At 46.1% G+C, this 18,157-nt stretch overlaps 1 protein-coding gene across 5 annotated transcripts in view; it reads right to left on the bottom strand.

The window, feature by feature from the left end:
• The window catches only part of LOC144672688 (bromodomain adjacent to zinc finger domain protein 2A-like), a 131,889-nt gene that overhangs the window by 53,328 nt on the left and 60,404 nt on the right, over positions 1 to 18,157 (bottom strand). For all 5 annotated transcript variants that reach the window (XM_078534593.1, XM_078534589.1, XM_078534590.1 and 2 more), the window contains 4 exons: positions 14,823 to 14,883; positions 7,002 to 7,110; positions 5,229 to 5,330; positions 4,481 to 4,691 (listed from right to left, as the gene is read on the bottom strand). In XM_078534593.1, coding sequence (XP_078390719.1) covers positions 4,481 to 4,691; positions 5,229 to 5,330; positions 7,002 to 7,110; positions 14,823 to 14,883 — 483 coding nt within the window. The remainder of the gene's footprint in view (positions 1 to 4,480; positions 4,692 to 5,228; positions 5,331 to 7,001; positions 7,111 to 14,822; positions 14,884 to 18,157) is intronic.

Here is an 18,157-nt window from a genome sequence, read left to right as displayed (position 1 = left end):
GGCATAATGAGTTCAGCTGCCCACTTATACACCCATCCGAATCTGACAACAGGCGGCCGATCTGTTAATGCCTGCTTTATGCCCCACTGTGCATAATATCTGTTTCACGTGGCAAATGCAACTGTTCTATGCAGGATGTGAGGGAGGAGGGGTAAGGGAGATAGCCCTAGTTAAAATGTTGCAGGTCTGCATCGCTCTCCAGCTGAGAGGACTGGGCACATAACTTGTTACTTAACCTCTAACAATGCTGCTCTGTGACCAGCCTTTAAAAGGTGAAAGAGAGTGAGCCACAGCCTCCCTCTGGGCAAGCACTGGGCCCTAATCGCCCTGCTCAGATAATGAACAATCAGGAAGCATACGAATGTAATAAAATGTGCGCTATATTTCAGCAAAGCCAAGCCAGAATTCCAATTAGCCTTAATTATAAATAATCGGTTTCTTGAGCTTCATTGTGAAATGCAGAGTAGACTGTGGAAGGATCCATTACTGAGAATCCCTGAGGGAGCCTCTCAACACTCAATACAGTTTCACCTTTACCCTGGTAAATGAGCAGAAACGCTGCAGAATCAATCCTGTGACTAGCATTTTAAAGCCCCCGCTCACTGGTTGTTTATTGGCTTGCAAGCAAGACATCAGGACAGAGAGGAGTGCAATCAGCATCATTGAAGGGAATATTGTTCACTCAGCTTCCTTATATGGTCAGCTGTGAATTCCTAGTGTGGTGAGTGACACTTGGCCTGTCTCAATACGGGACATGGAACTTGGGTTGTTGTAGATACTGTACACCTGCGCCAAAATGACAAACAGGATCACACAGAATCTTGAAGATAAGGCCCAAAAAATACTTCTACTCCCACAAAAATACACTTGCCCCATTTTTAATTTTTCGACAAAAAGTAGTTCATGAATTAAAGGAAAAATTACAAATCTTGTCATACACCATTTAGAGTCCTGATCAGGTCATCATCTTTGCATCAGTTATGAGGTTGGGCCAGGTAGAAGGTGGTGTCTTAGTGGGCAGCTTCGTCCCTCCCTCCCCTTAGCTGAAATCAATAAGCAGTAGAGGTTGCTGTGAACTAAGGATGAGCAGTAAAGCACCAGGTTGGGCTTGCTAATAGTGTAAAGATGGCAGCTCTGATCAGGAGGCCAGCAAGAATATTCTTTAAGAAAAAGTAACCAGGAGGTTGGGAGGACTCAGGTTTTAACTGAATTCTGCTCACAGTGTAAGAAAAAGAGCTGCATTTTCTACAGCATTTTTCAAAAGCTCAGGATGTCCCAAAGCACTTTACACCCAATGAAGTATTTTTGAAGTGTAGTCACTATTGTAATGTAGGAAACACGGCAGACATTCCATGCACAGCAAAATCCTACAAACAGCAATGTGATAATGACCAGAAATCTGTTTTCTTTTATTCTTTCATGGGACATGGGCGTCACTGGCTCGGCCAGCATTTATTGCCCATCCCTAATTGCCTTTGAGAAGGTGGTGGTGAGCTGCCTTCATGAACCGCTGCAGTCCATATGGTGTTGGCTGAGGGATAAATATTTGGCAGGGTACTGGAGAGAACTCCCCTGCTCAAATAATTCCATGGGATCTTTTTACATCCACCTAAGAGAACAGACGGGCTTCAGTTTAACATTTGATATGAAAGGTGGTGCCTCCAACAGTGCGGCGCTCCCTCAGTACAGCACTGGGAATGTCAGCCTGATCCCTAGAGTGAAAGTTGAACCCACAACCTTCTGACTCAAGGGTGAGAGTGCACAGTGACTTCCCAGTCACTTCATCAGGGGATGAGCTGAACGGAGACAAACAAACAATCCAGATGAGTTGGAGTGTCAGCCATGGTTTAGTTGGTAGCACTCTTGAACCCGGAACCTGGTGACTCAGAGCTAGACCTACTCCAGGCATTGAGCACAAAAATCAAAGCAGAAACTCCAGTGCAATACTGAGGGAATGCGGCATTGTTGTAAGTGTCATCTTTTGGATGAGATGTTAAACCGAGGTCCTATCAGCCTGCTCGGGTGGATGCAAAAGGTCCCAAAGCACTATTTCAAAGAACAGCAGGGAGTTCTCCCTAGTGTCCTGGCCAATATTTATCTCTCCATCAACACCACAAGAAACAGATTTCACATTGCTGTTTGTGGGAGTTTGCTGTGTACAAATTGGCTGCTGTGTTTCCTACATTACAACAGTGACTATATTTCTAAAGTACTTCATTGGCTGTAGAGCACTTTGAGATGTCTGGTGGTCATGTAAAACACTGTATAAATGCTAGTCTTCCTTTTTTTTATGCTTTGTTGACAAACACCTCCCTAAGGACAGTTCAAGATTAGAATTGGTGGAAGTCTGGGTGCAGGCCATTTGGCTACATTCTTGAATGGGGAATGGTATGTGGCTAAGAGAGACATAAATAGAAGAGGAGAAGGGACTCCAATAATTCAATGAATAATCTGGTGTAGTACTGAACCAGGAAGCTTCAATCCTTGGCCTGTCCCCCAAGGATGACACTAATTGGCCCTGAGCTGGGGAGGGGGAAAAAAAATCAGCCAGAGTTCCAATGTCTCATTGATGGCCAGAGCCCACTATGCCAATCACTGTGTGCACATTCCCAATGCCCCCATCCTTCTGCACTTGTGTGGAAGTTGGACAATAATAGAATCAAGCTGTGATTCACTGTCCATGCTAACACATGAAGAATGACTGGGGTGGGATACTTGGAGGTGGGGGGGAGGTGGTCACTGGCACCTTTAGAACTTTATCTCAGCATAGGTAAAGGACCTTCAGGAGAAGGAAGGGAATGGAAAGATAAAGTTGGGAGAGGGTTGAGAAGGAACAGAATTACAATAATCATTTGGTGGTACAGAACTTGAGTATTGCTGAAAAAAGAGACATGTCGAAGCTTTTTGTCTTGCACTCATCAGGACACTGCAAGAATACCAATATAAGGGGAAAACAACAATTTATACTGTATGTAAAGAGAGTGCTGATTGGTTGGCAAGTGGACTCTGATTGGTAGAGGCGTTGCCATGGAGATTGCACCAGTGATGGTGACTAACAGTTAACTGCTAAGCATTGTTTGAAATTTAAACCAGGTAGCTTGACCCTGATTGGTCAAGGCACTGCCCTGAGGAATGAGTCAGCGAATGGTTGTCACTTATTTTGTTTAGCTGAAACAGGTGCAATGTGTGTACATATTCTTTCTGTCTGCAAAGAACAGGGCCCTGTGTATTAATATATGTAGCTTCCAGTACACACAAATGTGCCACACTACGAGCCCGACTGACAATCTTAAATTGGTTGTCAGTGTAATTCTTAACACACTGAGGATTATTTAGCAAACGTTGTCCAATCACGGACACTGTGTTTTGAGTTTTGCAAGCACGGGCTGGCTGGGTACGGTGTGTACCCTGCCCGTTGCGAACAGCGGCTGGGACATGCTGTTTGATACGATCTGCCAGCCTTTGGGACGTACGGCCTACAAACCTAGCTACCCTATCACGCAAACTCAAAAACAGGCCTAAGACCGTCACCTTCGGCCCTGAAAAGTGCCCAGTCTACCTCAGATTACCCTGGGAGGGCAAGGTATCTCAAAGCTTTGAGCAACAGATGAAGCTAGCTGTTTCACACTGCTACTATGCAGTAGCAAAATGAGTGGTATTTGCCACTAACAGGATGCTGCTATCAAGCCAAAAAGACATTCTGCCTATCACACAAATGAGTAATGTGGTATGTGAATTTCAGTGCCAGTGTGATGCTCGGTATGTAGGCCGTATGTCCCAAAGACTGGCTTTCATATCAAACAGCATGTCCCAGCCGCTGTTCGCAATGGACAAGGTACAGACCATATCCAACCAGCCTGTGCTTGCAAAACTCAAAACACAGTGTCCATCATTAGATGTGATTCTGCGACTGGACAACATTTGCTAAATAATCCTCAGTGTGCTAAGAAATACACTGATGACCAGTTTAAGACTGTCAGTTGGGCTTGCAGTGTGGCACATTTGCATGTACTGGAAGTTACATATATTAATACACATGGGCCCTGTTCTTTTCAGACAAAATGTGTACCTACATTGCACCTGTTTCAGCTAAACAAAATAAGTGACAGCCATTCCTCAGGGCAATGCCTTGATCAATCAGGGTCAAGCTACCTGGTTTAAATTTCAAACAATGTTTGGCAGTTAACTGTCAGCCACCATCACTGGTGCATTCTCCATGGCAATGCCTCTACCAATCAGAGTCCACTTGCCAACCAACCAGCACTCTCTTCACATACAGTATAAATTATTATTTTCCCCTTATATTGGTATTCTTGCGAAGTGTCCTGATGAGTGCAAGACAAAAAGCTTCGACATGTCTCTTTTTTCAGCAATTACAATAATGTAAAACAGGCATGTTATATCGATAAATATATGCATCAAGAAGTACCTAGAAAAGAGGTTATATTGCTTTAAGAAAAGGAATGAAATTGGATTGTACCTTGAGATTCGATTCTTTTCATGAGTTTGAATTCTGTGTTGTTAAGCAATGTCACTGTCTTGACCTTTGGTGGCCTTCCTTTGCCTCGCTTGACCTTTGGCTGCTTTTGGGATCGCTGCTTGTTAGGATTTGGCGGCCGCCCTCGTCTGCCCATCATGGCTTTAATCCGTAAAGGAATTTCTTCTGCAGTAAGCTTACACCACTGCTCACCCTAAATAAATCAGACAAAAAGAGCCATCACTGCTTCAGAAGCGACAAAACTGAGAGCTTTGTCTTTGTGATGAGCCCCACATAAATGTAACATGTTGTACTATCCTTTAAGGTGTGTTCAATAGCAGGAGATGCCACGGATTTTCAATACCATTGGGCTAGGCAGGGAGTGGCAGGATATGGGCTCATGCCAACCATTCCTCATATGTCCTGTTCCCAATTTTGACTGTTGTTAGGGTGAAGTGCCTGGTAAATGGCAAATAGTTTGACAGAAGGAGAGAGGGAGGATCAACAGGTGAGTGAGCCACCTCTATGTCTCCCAAGTAAAACTGTACAGACACATGGGCTGAATCTTGGGTGGAGGCTTGGTCTTCACTCATAACATTGGGGAACACTAGGTGGGGTACAAATCTCCTCTTTCCTCAAAGGCTTTTGCTAATCTCAAATTTTGATTAAAATTGGAAGCAAGACACTAAAAACTGAATGAAGGCAAATAAAATGAACGAATTTCTATTTGGGAACCAAAGTCTGTACAAACCTCAGAGGACTCTCGTGCTTCAAAAAACTCTCCCACATTCATCCTGGGGCTGAAACTGAAATGTTCCCGACTGACTTCTGTCACTGCATTTCGAGCCAGATACTGGAAAAAGAACAGAACAAAATTGTCTTATCTGTTTCCAATTGACAGTTCATGGGTTAACTCTGTGTCATGAAATGAAGGGTAACTAGACAGAATCTGAGAGGGTTAACATTTTTACAGCCTTTCACTGCTGCTCAATCACAGTGTTAGAATTCTCACTAAAGTAAGGACAAGGTTCCTACAATTTGTAAAGCGTCTAAACCCCTTGGACATTTAAAAAAATCTTGTCATGTCACAATTTAAAGCAAGAAGGTCTGGTGATCTCACTGGGACAGGCTGTCACTTGTGGAAAGAAGCTGAAACACTTTTCCATCACTAAAAGGATTTTTACCACTCTCCAGTAAAGCACATGATGGCTAAAGGAAGTATTCTAGCCACACAACATTGGACTCATTAAAAGGACACGGTCAAATGTTAGCCACTGAATGGGATAGCCTCTTGGAAAGGTCTTGCTGATTCTCAGTAGCACCATTACCTGGAGTGCCTCCCACAGGAGACCCCTCCCATGATGATCTCCTGGTGGCCAAAAGGAGCAGCATTGACAGTGAAGATGAAAAAGTCTGTACTTGTTAGTCAGTCCCACCTTCCCAGCTGAGGAAGGACAAAATGGCAGTGGTGAAAACATAAAAAGGACCAAACCTGTTATTGGTGAAAGGCAGGTACACCACACTTTGAAATGATCATGCTCTGAGATCAGTCTCAGTCTGTCTGCTAAAAAAAAACTTAAGAGGGCGGGAACTAATTGTCTGTGAAGTTTCTGACGAGGGTAAAACAATGTTCCCTGGAATGAAACTGCCTTTTAATAAAAACTCCATGCTGGGGTCCAGTTACATTCCCGCTAGTACCTTTTCCAAATGGTCAGCATTCATATTCAAATCTAAAGAATGAATATTGGCAAGGACATCATAGCTGCCTGGTCCTCTCCTCACCCAAACCTTCCAGCAGAACAACTGAATAATGGTCAGGAGCTGATCTTCCTCTCTCGAACCCAGAGGCAATGAGGCCAACTGTAGCATCAATACCACTCTGACTGAGGTACCTAGCTTAGAAGAGCCCAAGGATCAAACCTAGGAACTTTCAGTCCTAGTCTGCACACCTTCTACTGACATGATTAAGAGCAGGACTGACAGAGATCTTGAAACAGAGCAGCTCTACCCACACACCAAAGAATGGCAACTGGTAGAAAACAACTCCTCTAATGGCTCGCTGTGTAGTATTGAGCCAGAGGTGGTGAGCTAATTGATCTTAGTTGAGGCAGCTATTTGAGTGCTTACAACCACCCTCAGTATTGCTGGGCGAGGGAGGGGAAAATCAACTTTTGTTCCTGCTCCTGATCGCCACACAAAGACCTCTGCCTGTGAGGGGACATTAGGTGAGGACTGGATTTGGGTGCAGGTGTGCTCCCCAAAGCCCCACCACCCCAGCCAGATTCAAAAAGCCCCATGGCACTTACTGTCTCAGTTCCCAGGTGAAGAATGGCAGTGGGAAGAATTGTAAGAGGGTGGCATCAGCAAACCTACATTCCAATAAGAAGCCAATGCCCTCTCGCGAGGAGTGGAGCAACACAGACAGGAATAAAAACCTTTATTGTAGTGTCTCCCAAAGGCAAGTTATCATACACTAGAAAGCTATTCACATTGTGCAGATATTTCTTTTTTCTTTGGTAATTACCTTAATAACTTCAGGGAACTGACGTAACCTCTTTCCACAGGGGGCGTAATATGTAGTTTCCCCATGCAGGCGGCTCCCGACAGTCTTTATCCTGATCTCACGCCTCCATCTGACAAACACAATATCTTTTATCATTTGGGAAGCAAAATTCAAATTGAAATTTATTTTAAAAAAGGCATCCCTCATTTTTCTTTTCTCCCCTTTCAGCTAATGGTGTGTCTCTGAATCTTGAACTGTTCCTGTTGGAGGGGCTGGGCAGACAGCTGAGTGGCTGAGTAAATTGAACCTATAATCTCTGGAGTTTAGAAGAATGAGAGGTGATCTCATTGAAACATTCAAGATTCTGAAGGGGTTTGACAGGGTAGATACTGACAGGTTGTTTCCCTCTGGCTGGGGAATCTAGAACACGGGGGCACAGTCTCAGGAGAAGAGGCCGATCATTTAGGACTGAGAGGAGAAGAAATTACTTCACTCAAAGGGTTGGGAATCTTTGGAATTCTCTACCTCAGAGGGTTGCAGATGCTCCATCGTTCACTATACTTAAGGCTGAGATAGATAGATTTTTAGTCTTGCAGGGAATCAAGAGATATGGGGAGCAGGTGGAGAAAGTGGAATTGAGGCCGAAAATCAGCCATGATCATATTAAATGGTGGAACAGGCTCGAGGGGCTGTATAGTCTACTCCTGCTCCTATTGCTTATGACAGCCTGCCATATGACCTCTGCCCAGGTCACTCTTCAACTGACTGCTACAGCCTGCATAAGAGTGGCCCCTCCAAGGTGGAAGAGGTTGATCCTTTGCCTCTACTTCACAGATTCAGACAGCACAGAGGGAGGCCAATCCCCATCAGGCCTATGCCGACAGTAACTCTCCCTCTGTTTCTATGGGGAAGTGCTTGGCCTTCGTTTGCCACCTCCTCAAGGTTGAGATTTTAAAAATTATACACTAGCACTAACCTCAAGAGCAGCCATTTACATTGCTATAGCACTCCATATGTGCAGAAAAAGCAGTCTGAGCACTTTAAAGCGCAGGGGGAAAACTGTACATTGAACAGGATGGACAAAAGGAAGTGAAAGCTTATTTGAAGGGAAAAGTTTTTAAGGAAGCCTTTGGAAATAAGAGAGGTGGCAGGGCATGTTATTATAAAGGATGAGGAGGTAGTGCTTCAAAGAACAACCAGTAAAGTAGGAAGCAAGGAGCAAACCGGAGGAACAGCGGATGCTTGTGGGAACATGTGGTTGGAGTACATTGCTGAGGTAGGGTGGGGCAAAGTCATGGGAAATTTGAATGCAAGAACGGGCACCTTAAAGTCAAGAGACTGTGGCATAGAGAGGGTCTGTGCAGCTTGGCAAGGGCAGGATTGAAGGGGCTCCAGGGCTTGTGCAGATGGATTCAGGCCACGGAATTCTGGATGAGTTATAGTTTATGGAGAGTATAGGCGGGGGCAGAATGTTGGAGCAATTCAACTCATGCAGCTATTAATGTGGTTTGGGTACTCTGAAAGTGCAGCAACAGCCTTGAAGTTAGAGAATTTGAGCTGGGAGGAGAACAGCCTCAAAAGCAGGAGGAGGATGGGGTGAAGCACAGCAGTTTTGAAGGAATTAGATGCAGTGACAAGAGGGCAAAGATAGCTTCATGATATTGGTGAGCGTGAGAATGAAGAGGGAAAGAAGAGAGAGGATTGAGGGAGAAGGTAAACTGCATGGACTAGATGAATTTAACAAAGGTTGAGGGAGATTGGAGGGATATAATAAGGAAGTGGACATTGAATGCTGAAGTGATAACACCGTGGAGGATAATGACAAAGGTTGGAGTGAGATGCATCTGAGAGTTATTTTTCTCAGATGGATGATGATAATTGGAGGAGTTTGGAACAGGCAGGGGTTTACTTAATATAAAGGAGATGAGGAAATGATTGGAATAAATCCATATGGGTGACAGACATCTCTAATGTCTCAAGGCCACAAGTTGAAGGAATTGGTTTGTTATTGCCATCAATGTGGAGTGTAAGATTGAGAGATGAGGAAAGTAAGCGTCAGCTGAAGTAGGGGAAGATGAGCTCAAGTGAGGCTAAAATTGTTAAGAATAAGGAGTTATTCAGTGTGGAGGCTGAGGACACACAAGGGGGGGCGGTGTGGGAATCACAATAAGGAAAGTTCTTGGAGTTGTTGAGGGCATATAGCAGACAAAATGAACCTTGATGGAGAAGTGGACAGAGTGAGATGCTTGAACATGAAGAAAGAAATGGAAGAATGAGAGGAGAAGCTAAAGTGGGATCTGGGATACGCATGACACTTCAACCATTGGTGATTTGGTGGAATATGAAGTTGGGAAGGATGTGGTGACACTTGTGGGCCAGGTTTCAGTCAAGCCTAGTACAAGAAGGGGGTTGTGATGGTGATAGATAGGGAGGATGTTGTTCACAAGAAGTAGACATTTTCAAAGGATGACGCAGAGAGGAAGAGCCAGAGATTCAGTAAGGGGGTGGTTGGGTGATGGGAGAAAGAGAAGAAACACTGAGCTAGAGGGCGATTCAGAAGTGCAAAAGAGGAAGAAGGAAGCTGGGGAAAAGTTTGAGATATTAATCCTTGAGAGATTAATGGTGAAGACACAGCAAGAGAGGAACACAGCGTTGGGTAGTGGTACTGGTATGTGTCAGGATAGGTGTGGTGAAGGATGGTCTGTTTGAGGCAGAGGGAAGCTGTAAGCTGTAAGCCTGTTTGGAAGGAATGAGAGCATTGTGTCAACAGAAAGAAAGGAGTGCAGCAGGAATTGGTGATAGATTAGGCTGGGAAGCAAAGGGAGAGTTGTTTTTATGAGGTGGGAACACAAGGAGAGGAAAGGAGCTGGAAAATGGGAGGAGAATGAGGTAAGTAGGGTAGAGAGGCAGAAAAGCTGTGTTTAAGGGTAGCATGCATGATGTGTGGGCTGGGTAACAGTAGCGATCATAGTTACAGAATTAACAACAATTGGGAGTTCAAGTACAAGGGGTGCTGTCGGACATTGTGAATGATGCTTCAGGTCAAACAGGAACCGAGTTAAGCCTGTTGGGAAATGGAAGTCCAAGACTTGGTGGAAGGTTGGGGCAAGTTCAGGGACTGATTGGGAACAACTGCAAATGCCAAGGTCAACAAAGTTCAAAGTGAAGAGTTTATACAAACCGTAAGAAAAAGCTACACATGGCTACAGAGTCCTTTGAATAGAGGCTCGAGAGAGACAGCTAGAGTCTGGGGTCAGTCTGACATTTAAAGTTTGGGGGTTGCCAAGCAATTGGGGGGGTCTTGGGATTAGCCTGAGAGGTTGGAAGGTCGTGAATCAGCTCGAGAGGTTGGAGTGTGTGGAATTGACCAGAGGATTGGAGCGAGACTGGTGTCAGTTTGGGATTCAAAGATCTGGGTGTAGCATCTGGGACTTGCGTAGAAGTCAGATAGTCAGTGGTGAACAAGATGGACCAGGGCAGCAACACCAGCACCAGCAGGAAGGCAGCCCTGGCCAACGGCAGCACCAGCAGGAGAGCAGCCCTGGTCAATGACAGCACCAGCAGGAGAGCAGCCCTGGCCAACGGCAGCACCAGCAGGAGGGCAGCCCTGGCCAACAGCAGCACCAGCAGTAAGGCAGCCCTGGCCAAGGGCAGCACCAGCAGGAGGGCAGCCCTGGCCAACAGCAGCACCAGCAGTAAGGCAGCCCTGGCCAAGGGCAGCACAAGCAGGAGGGCAGCCCTGGCCAACAGCAGCACCAGCAGTAAGGCAGCCCTGGCCAAGGGCAGCACCAGCAGGAGGGCAGCCCTGGCCAACAGCAGCAATAGTAGGAGGGCAGCCCTGGCCAACACCAACACCAGCAGGAGGGCAGCCCTGGCCAACGGTAGCACCAGCAGGAGGGCAGCCTTGGCCAAAACCGGCCCCAGCAGGAGGGCAGCCTTGACCAACAGCAGCACCAGGAGAGTGGCCCTGGCCAACAGCAGAATCAACAGGGCAGCCCTGGCCAACAGTAGCACCAGGAGAGCAGCCCTGGCCAACAGCAGCACCAGGAGAGCAGACCTGGCCAACAGCAGCATCAGGAGAGCAGCCCTGGCCAACAGGCAGAACCAACAGGAGGGCAGCCTTGGCCAACACCAGCACCAGCAGGAGAGCAGCCCTGGCCAACACCAGCAGGAGAGCAGCCTTGGCCAACATCAGCACCAGCAGGAGGGCAGCCCTGGCCAACACCAGCGCCAGCAGGAGAGCAGCCCTGGTCAATGGCAGCACCAGCAGGAGAGCAGCCCTGGCCAACGGCAGCACCAGCAGGAGGGCAGCCCTGGCCAACATCAGCACCAGGAGAGCAACCCTGGCCAACAGCAGCACCAGGAGAGCAACCCTGGCCAACAGCAGCACCAGGAGAGCAGCCCTGGCCAACAGCAGCATGAGGAGAGCAACCCTGGCCGACAGCAGCACCAGGAGAGCAGCCCTGGACAACAGCAGAACCAGGAGAGCAACCCTGGCCAACAGCAGCACCAGGAGAGCAGCCCTGGCCAACAGCAGCACCAGGAGAGCAGCCCTGGCCAACATCAGCACCAGGAGAGCAGCCCTGGCCAATAGCAGCACCAGCAGGGCAGACCTGACCAACAACAGCACCAGCAGGGCAGCCCCGCCCAACAACAGCACCAGCAGGGCAGCCCTGGCCAACAGCAGCACCAGCAGGGCAGCCCTGGCCAACAATGGCAACAGCAGGGCAGCCCTGGCCAACAGCAGCACCAGCAGGGCAGCCCTGGCCCATAGCAGCACCAGCAGGGCAGCCCTGGCCGACAGCAGCACCAGCAGGGCAGCCCTGGCCAACAATGGCAACAGCAGGGCAGCCCTGGCCAACAGCAGCATCAGAAGAGCAGCCCTGGCCAACAACGGCACCAGCAGGCCAGCCCTGGCCAACAGCAGCACCAGAAGAGCAGCCCTGGCCAACAGCAGAACCAGTAGGGCAGCCCTGGCCAAGAGCATGAACACAACCTGGAAGCAGTGTTTAGTGTAGACTACTCGCAATTAGAAAGAGAAAGATGTTATCCTTTAACATCTATTTATTTGAGCTTTGTAGCAGAAGATTCCTTAGGGGCATTTGGCGATAGAGTAACTCACTGCTTTGGAGCCACATCATCCATTGCTGAAATATGCTGGAGCAAGAAGAGGAGCAGCCTGAAGGAGCTATTACAACAATTCCATTGAAACTGCTGCCAGGAAGGATTACTGAGCTTGGTACACAGAAGCAGCAGGAGGAATGCCATCTCTGACAGCCAGATGGCAATGGATTTTGGAAATCAATTCAGAAGACATACAGAGCTGCTAATCAGAAATGCCTCAGCAATAACCTATTTCTCCCTCTCATTGGAGGCAGCCTTATTCTATTAAAACATAGCAGAGGACTACCCACCCACCACTGCCGCAACTGGTGCACTCTGGGGTGCTGAGCCATATAGGCCAGGAAGATCTCAGAGGTGATTCCAGGTCTGTACTGAGTTAGCTGCCGTCATTCAGGAGGATGGCTGGGGTACCACAATTTGCCTCCGTACCAGACTGAGCAGTGCAATTACCCATTGCACCAGTGAGGCAGCCACAGTAGGCCTGTTCTGAACCAGTGCTATACATAATGAGCTCTATTGCAAGTTGATGATCAGTAAAGGTCCAAAGACAAGGACACACTTATGGCTTTTTGTGGCTTTAATGGCCTGGCAGAGCCAAATAGCTGAATGCCTCTCCAACTGCCCAATTGAAAAATGGTGTGTGTATGTGGTAGGAAAATAACTTTCAAGCAGAGAAACAACTTTGTAAAAGGCAGGTGTTTTATTTTGAAATTAATTTACATACAAGTGATTTTATCAGAAATGGAGCTGCAGAGTAATGGGTTACATCTCAGCTAGAATTTTAAAGGGAGATGGAGAAGCTACAGCCCAACAAAGCAAGAAAATCAGTCAGAGACTGAAAAGGGGCATCATTATCCCAACATCCACGAAAGCAAAGGAACCACAGGATCCACATGGCAAGATCCTGTCATCTATCCCAGTAAAAGCTTCTGGGACATTCAGACCAAACAGGATCAAAGATCAATGGATACCGAACTGTTGAGGATCAGACTTCAATCAGGGAACAGCAACTGATAGTGTGGTTCTGATGGCAGATCAAGAGACTTTGTGGACCACAAAGACCATAAATGAAGTTGGCTCCCCAGGCTGGTGTTGCCAAACCATCCAGACCAGTGTTGTTCCGGGTTCAATCCCTGATTTGCGCTGAATCACCTGATCTTAGCCAGGGATACAGAAGGGAAGCTATGACTAGCGTTAGCATCCGTGGACTAGACGAGACAAAAACATCAACTCCTGCTCCTGAGCGCTGTCTAGTGAGCCCTGCTGGAAAGTATACATGGGTGTGCACTGCATGAGAACAGGACTGGGCTCTGCTGTGATGGGCCACTTGGTAAAATCACCCAATTCACCTGCAATGCTTGAGACCCAGGCATCAAAGATGATCATTTGCGCGAGGTACCAGGGGTCTGCTGGTGCCCATATCTCAGCATGCGTCAATGCCATTAGAAAAAGCAGGAGAGATAAAAATATGAACGTCAGGAGTTAAGTCATGAGACCCAGAGGTGCGTCAAAGCAGGAGCAGGATCTCAGGGGTTTGCGTAGAGAATGAAGGAAGACAAAGAACTTTAGGGTCACCACTACTGTGTAGCATTCTCATCAACTGGTCACCATAGCATTACTTTGGTAAAAAAGTTAGAGAACGCACCCTTTACTTGCAATTAACATCATGGGAGGGAAATTTCTCTGTTAGCCTGACAGAGTTAACGTGTTGATTTTAAATATATTTCATGAGAAGAGCACAGACAGGAATTTCATGCAATTGTGTTAACCAATGGTCTAAAATTAGCGTGGAGAGGAAATTAGGATCTTTGATTATAATAATGCATTTATATAGCGCCTTATCATATTGAAATGGCTCAAAGTGCTTCACACAATTAATTATTTTGAAGTGCATGACAGTTCTTATGCAGAACACAAGCAGGTGACACATTCTGAATGATGCCAACAAAAATTATAGTTAATGGTGAAAACAACAAAATTAGACAAATGGGGAACCAGTTGCAGGTGGCACTCACATAACACTGGAAGGAAGCCAAAAGATCAGGAGAGCCACAGTTACCTTAATTTAATTGCTCCACAGAATAATAAGAGAAGCTGAATATAAGCAATGTTACGCAGGTGAAGCATTTGGAGTGTTAAGAAAAGTCTGGGAACAAGAACCGACCATTACCAATCTAATTCCAGACCTACAATGCAGTGCACTACATTGCTCTAGCACAGGATCAAAGGGCTGTTGTTTTTGACCAGAGATGCCTCAAAGAACCTTTGAGATTGAGTGGCAACAGTGAGCCAAGAATTATGTTGTCAGGGAAAAAGTTGGAATCAATGTCCCAGATAATCGAGCCTAAGAAATTGCCATGGTTTAGTTGCTCTTGGAATATTTGTCAAGACTTCCTCATAATAAAAAAGAAATACACAAGGCAGATGCCAGACTGGATACAAAGAAAGAGCCACCAAAGATATCGAACATGTTTGCATCGAGTTGGAAGAGTTACAGAACTGAGAAAGAGACCATGACATTTACAGTTGGGGATTTCAGTTGGTCCTGAAACCAGGTCGAGATAGTGATCCACACAGTGATCAAATTTGCTTTTACCAAAGACATCCCTCTTGTGCGAGTTGCTCTCAACTGGGGCTGCCTGGGGTTTCCTGGGCTTTTAGCAAATGTGTTACTGGCTCCTGTATCTGACAGCCTTAATAAACATCAGAGAAAATTACCCGTATTGCAGTGGAATGCGCAATTCGCGTTCATCAGTTACTCTTCTACGTATGCATTCGCCTGTGGGGAAGAAAAGCAAGAGGACATTTTACTTCCACATACAAGCCTTTCTACTGCTAGCACGTGGTGTTTATGACCCACCCTGCCAGAATCTTAGCCCTTTATGCTCTGTTCCAATATGCACCACACTCACTACTGTTGTATGACTAGAAGATACCAAAATTCTCTAAGATTAATTAGTTGTAAATTCCCTCTGCCTCCCAGCCCCAGTCGGCACCATACTACACTGTCTGTTTTCTAGTTTTCTGATGCTTTCTGGTACTTCACTGTTAATTCCCTGAGCAATAAACCCTCAGTGCCTATTACCTGATTTCCCCACCCCCAGGAAGCATCAAAGGGTCAAAGGGCCTTATTCTGCTCAAATTTTCCTTCCCTCTTTCTGGAAAGGTATTTTAACCTCTTTCCCTACACTCCTCACACTAAATACTGACCTCAGGCAATCGGGTATGCATGCGTCCACCATTAATCTGAGGTTGACTACTCAGAGGAGTGTAACAGCAGTCCCATGTGACTCTTTCACATCAGCACAATTGATACCAGGATCAAATCTGCCTCCGATTGCTCTCTGGTGCATTGGTGCAATAGTGAGGCATAGTGGCAGATCAGAAAATATTTTTATTTGGTATGCCACCCAGATTGCCCATTTCTAGCAGGGCACGCAGAACAAAGATACAAAGGGCACCTATCAAAGCAAACCATTGAAGGAATCAATGTCTTTATGTTAAAACAATTGCATTAAAAATCTGCTTATAGCCATTGGTGACAGGTAAAAGACACTCGAGATGGATCTTAGCTACAACATAGATCCAAAGCCTACTTATGGCACCCGGGTGCATTGGAAGTTACTATGCTACCTGCTCCCAGCATTGCCCCATGTCCTCCCTCTGACCTGCTCATTTGTGTGTAGAATACTGATGGGAACAAATCCAACCTGCAACTTCCTTCGGGGTAAAATTACACTGGGATATTAGCACACAAACCTGTTGACACTTTCATATTTATACCAAATAAGTTAGTCAATGTCTTTGTTCAAAGGGATTTCGCACACCACGTTCCATATTGCACACTGCAATTTCACCTCAGCTGGGTAAAACCTCTCAATTTTACCCTCACAACTACCTCAATTACACGAGTAAATGGAGCATCAAACATTTAGTTGAGCTAAGTCACTTTTCCCACTATTGCTCCCCTAAAATAATCTATTTATTCTACTTCCTGACTGAACAACTTTATACATAAATTACCCCTTTTACTTCTTACACACACTCGCCTTCACTCTGCTGAATAGGTGTAAACTCCACAATATTAGCACAACAAATACAGTGACCAGAGTCTTAAGGGTTAACCTGTTTGTTAAAAAGATAAATATCTTGTGAATGAGTGAATGAGTGTTATGATTCTAGAAAATGCCTGATGGTGCATTTCAGGATTTGCCTGAACTTTTGGGAAATGTTAGTCACTCCTTTTAAGGAGTTTTCTCCCCTTCCTCTTGTCGTGCCGTGTATCACTCCTGGCAACGAGGGGCAAGATGGTCACTAAGGGATGTTTGAGAGTTGCTCAGAACGACTCTCCCTCTAATGTTTTCTTCCATTGTGCAGGCAAGCTCCCCTCAGCACTATGATGAGGCTAAGGGATTCAGCGCAGAAGGTATACTAGGCGCAAACAGCCTCACCCGATTACTCTGTGGTGCAATGTATTCGAGCACGGTTGCCATCTGGAATTCAATCAGGCAAAAAAAGGCTGACCCCAAGCAATAATTAGGGTTGCCAACTCCTCCAGGATTGCACTGGTGTCTTCAGGAATTAAAGGCTAGTCTCCAGGACACTGCTGTGAGCAAACCGGGAGAATAGTCCTCGGGGCATTGAAAAATTGTTTTTTTTTTAAAAGATTCTCTTCAGATACATTTGTTTATTAGTTATAAAAATATCAGACAAGGGAAAAGGGCTGACGGATGGTGAAGAATCATGCAATTGGGTAATGTAGAGTCTACTCACTTTCCGATTGGTGTAGGAAGGTGGGGCACCCTAAGGATGGACCTGTTGGGAGACCAATGGCAGGAGTACAGGGGCGAGGCAGTAGCATGCAGGCTGTCATGTGATGAAACCTCCAGGAATATGCTGGCAGCCTTAGGGAAAATCAGAATGCTTCTATTTATGCCTCCATCCCCTCCCCCCGCCTCCTGCTCCCTGGCCCTACAACTTGCTAACAACTAGCTCAAGATTAATAGTGACAGAGGTCTTGCAGTACTTTGCATGCGTGCTCCTTTGGCTGGGATATAACCCGGGTCCTGAGAACTCTGATTTCACGGCTGCAGAAAGTGCCCCAAAATTTCTCCCCTACCACTTGTTTCCTTCTCCAAATAGTTTCCTCTCATTGCAAGTAATTGGACCAATGCCTGGTGTACCAATACCAATACCTGGTGTTCTGAGTCAAAATGGTATCAATTAACATTAATATTCTAACATCTCATTGATGTGGAGCTCACTAATTCCCAGCATTTCACACCTTGCACTTCACTTACTGTTGAAGTGGGCAAGGTACAAAATGCAGGATGGTTACTTAACCCCAGTGATCTCAGCTCATTAACCGGCTGCTTTTGCAGAAGCTCAGAGTCCAGTTTAGCAAGTGAAGTGTTCAAAGTGTGAAATATATGGGGATTAACAAAATGCAAATCAGTGAGGACTGCAAAGAATTGGAGAGAGCGAGAGAGACAGAAAGAGAAAAAGAGATGATTTGCATTTATATTGCGCCTTATCATGTCTCTCAGAAACGTCTCAAGGTGCTTCACATACAATGAATTACAGTGACTGTTGCTTTGTAGGCAAACGCGGCAGCCATTTTGCGCACAGCAAGATCCCACAAATAGCAGTGAAACAAATGAGCAGTTAATTTTTTTTTCTGGTGTTGTTGGTTGAGGGAGGAACATTGGCCAGGATACTGAGGCTCATCTTCCAATAGTGCCATGGGATCTTTAATAACCACCAGAACAAGGCGTCGTTTTAACATCTCATCTGAAAGTATACCCTTCCAACAGTGCAGCACTCCCTCAGTGCTGGATTGGGAGCGTCAGCCTAGATTTTGGGTTCAAGGTGCTGGAGTGGGGCCTGAAGCCACAACCTTCTGACTCTTATGCAAGAGTGCAATCAACTGAGTTATCAAATGAGCCACGCTGGCACACAGTTGACACCATTTGGATTTGTTACACCAGGTATTGGTTACCCGCTAGGCAGGTGAAGTGTGCAAGGTGTGAAATGCATGGGGATTATCTGACCCC

The sequence above is a fragment of the Cetorhinus maximus genome, chromosome X, assembly GCF_964194155.1.
Source record: "Cetorhinus maximus chromosome X, sCetMax3.hap1.1, whole genome shotgun sequence".
NCBI lineage: Eukaryota > Metazoa > Chordata > Chondrichthyes > Lamniformes > Cetorhinidae > Cetorhinus > Cetorhinus maximus.
This window is presented reverse-complemented; position numbering and strand designations above follow the sequence as displayed.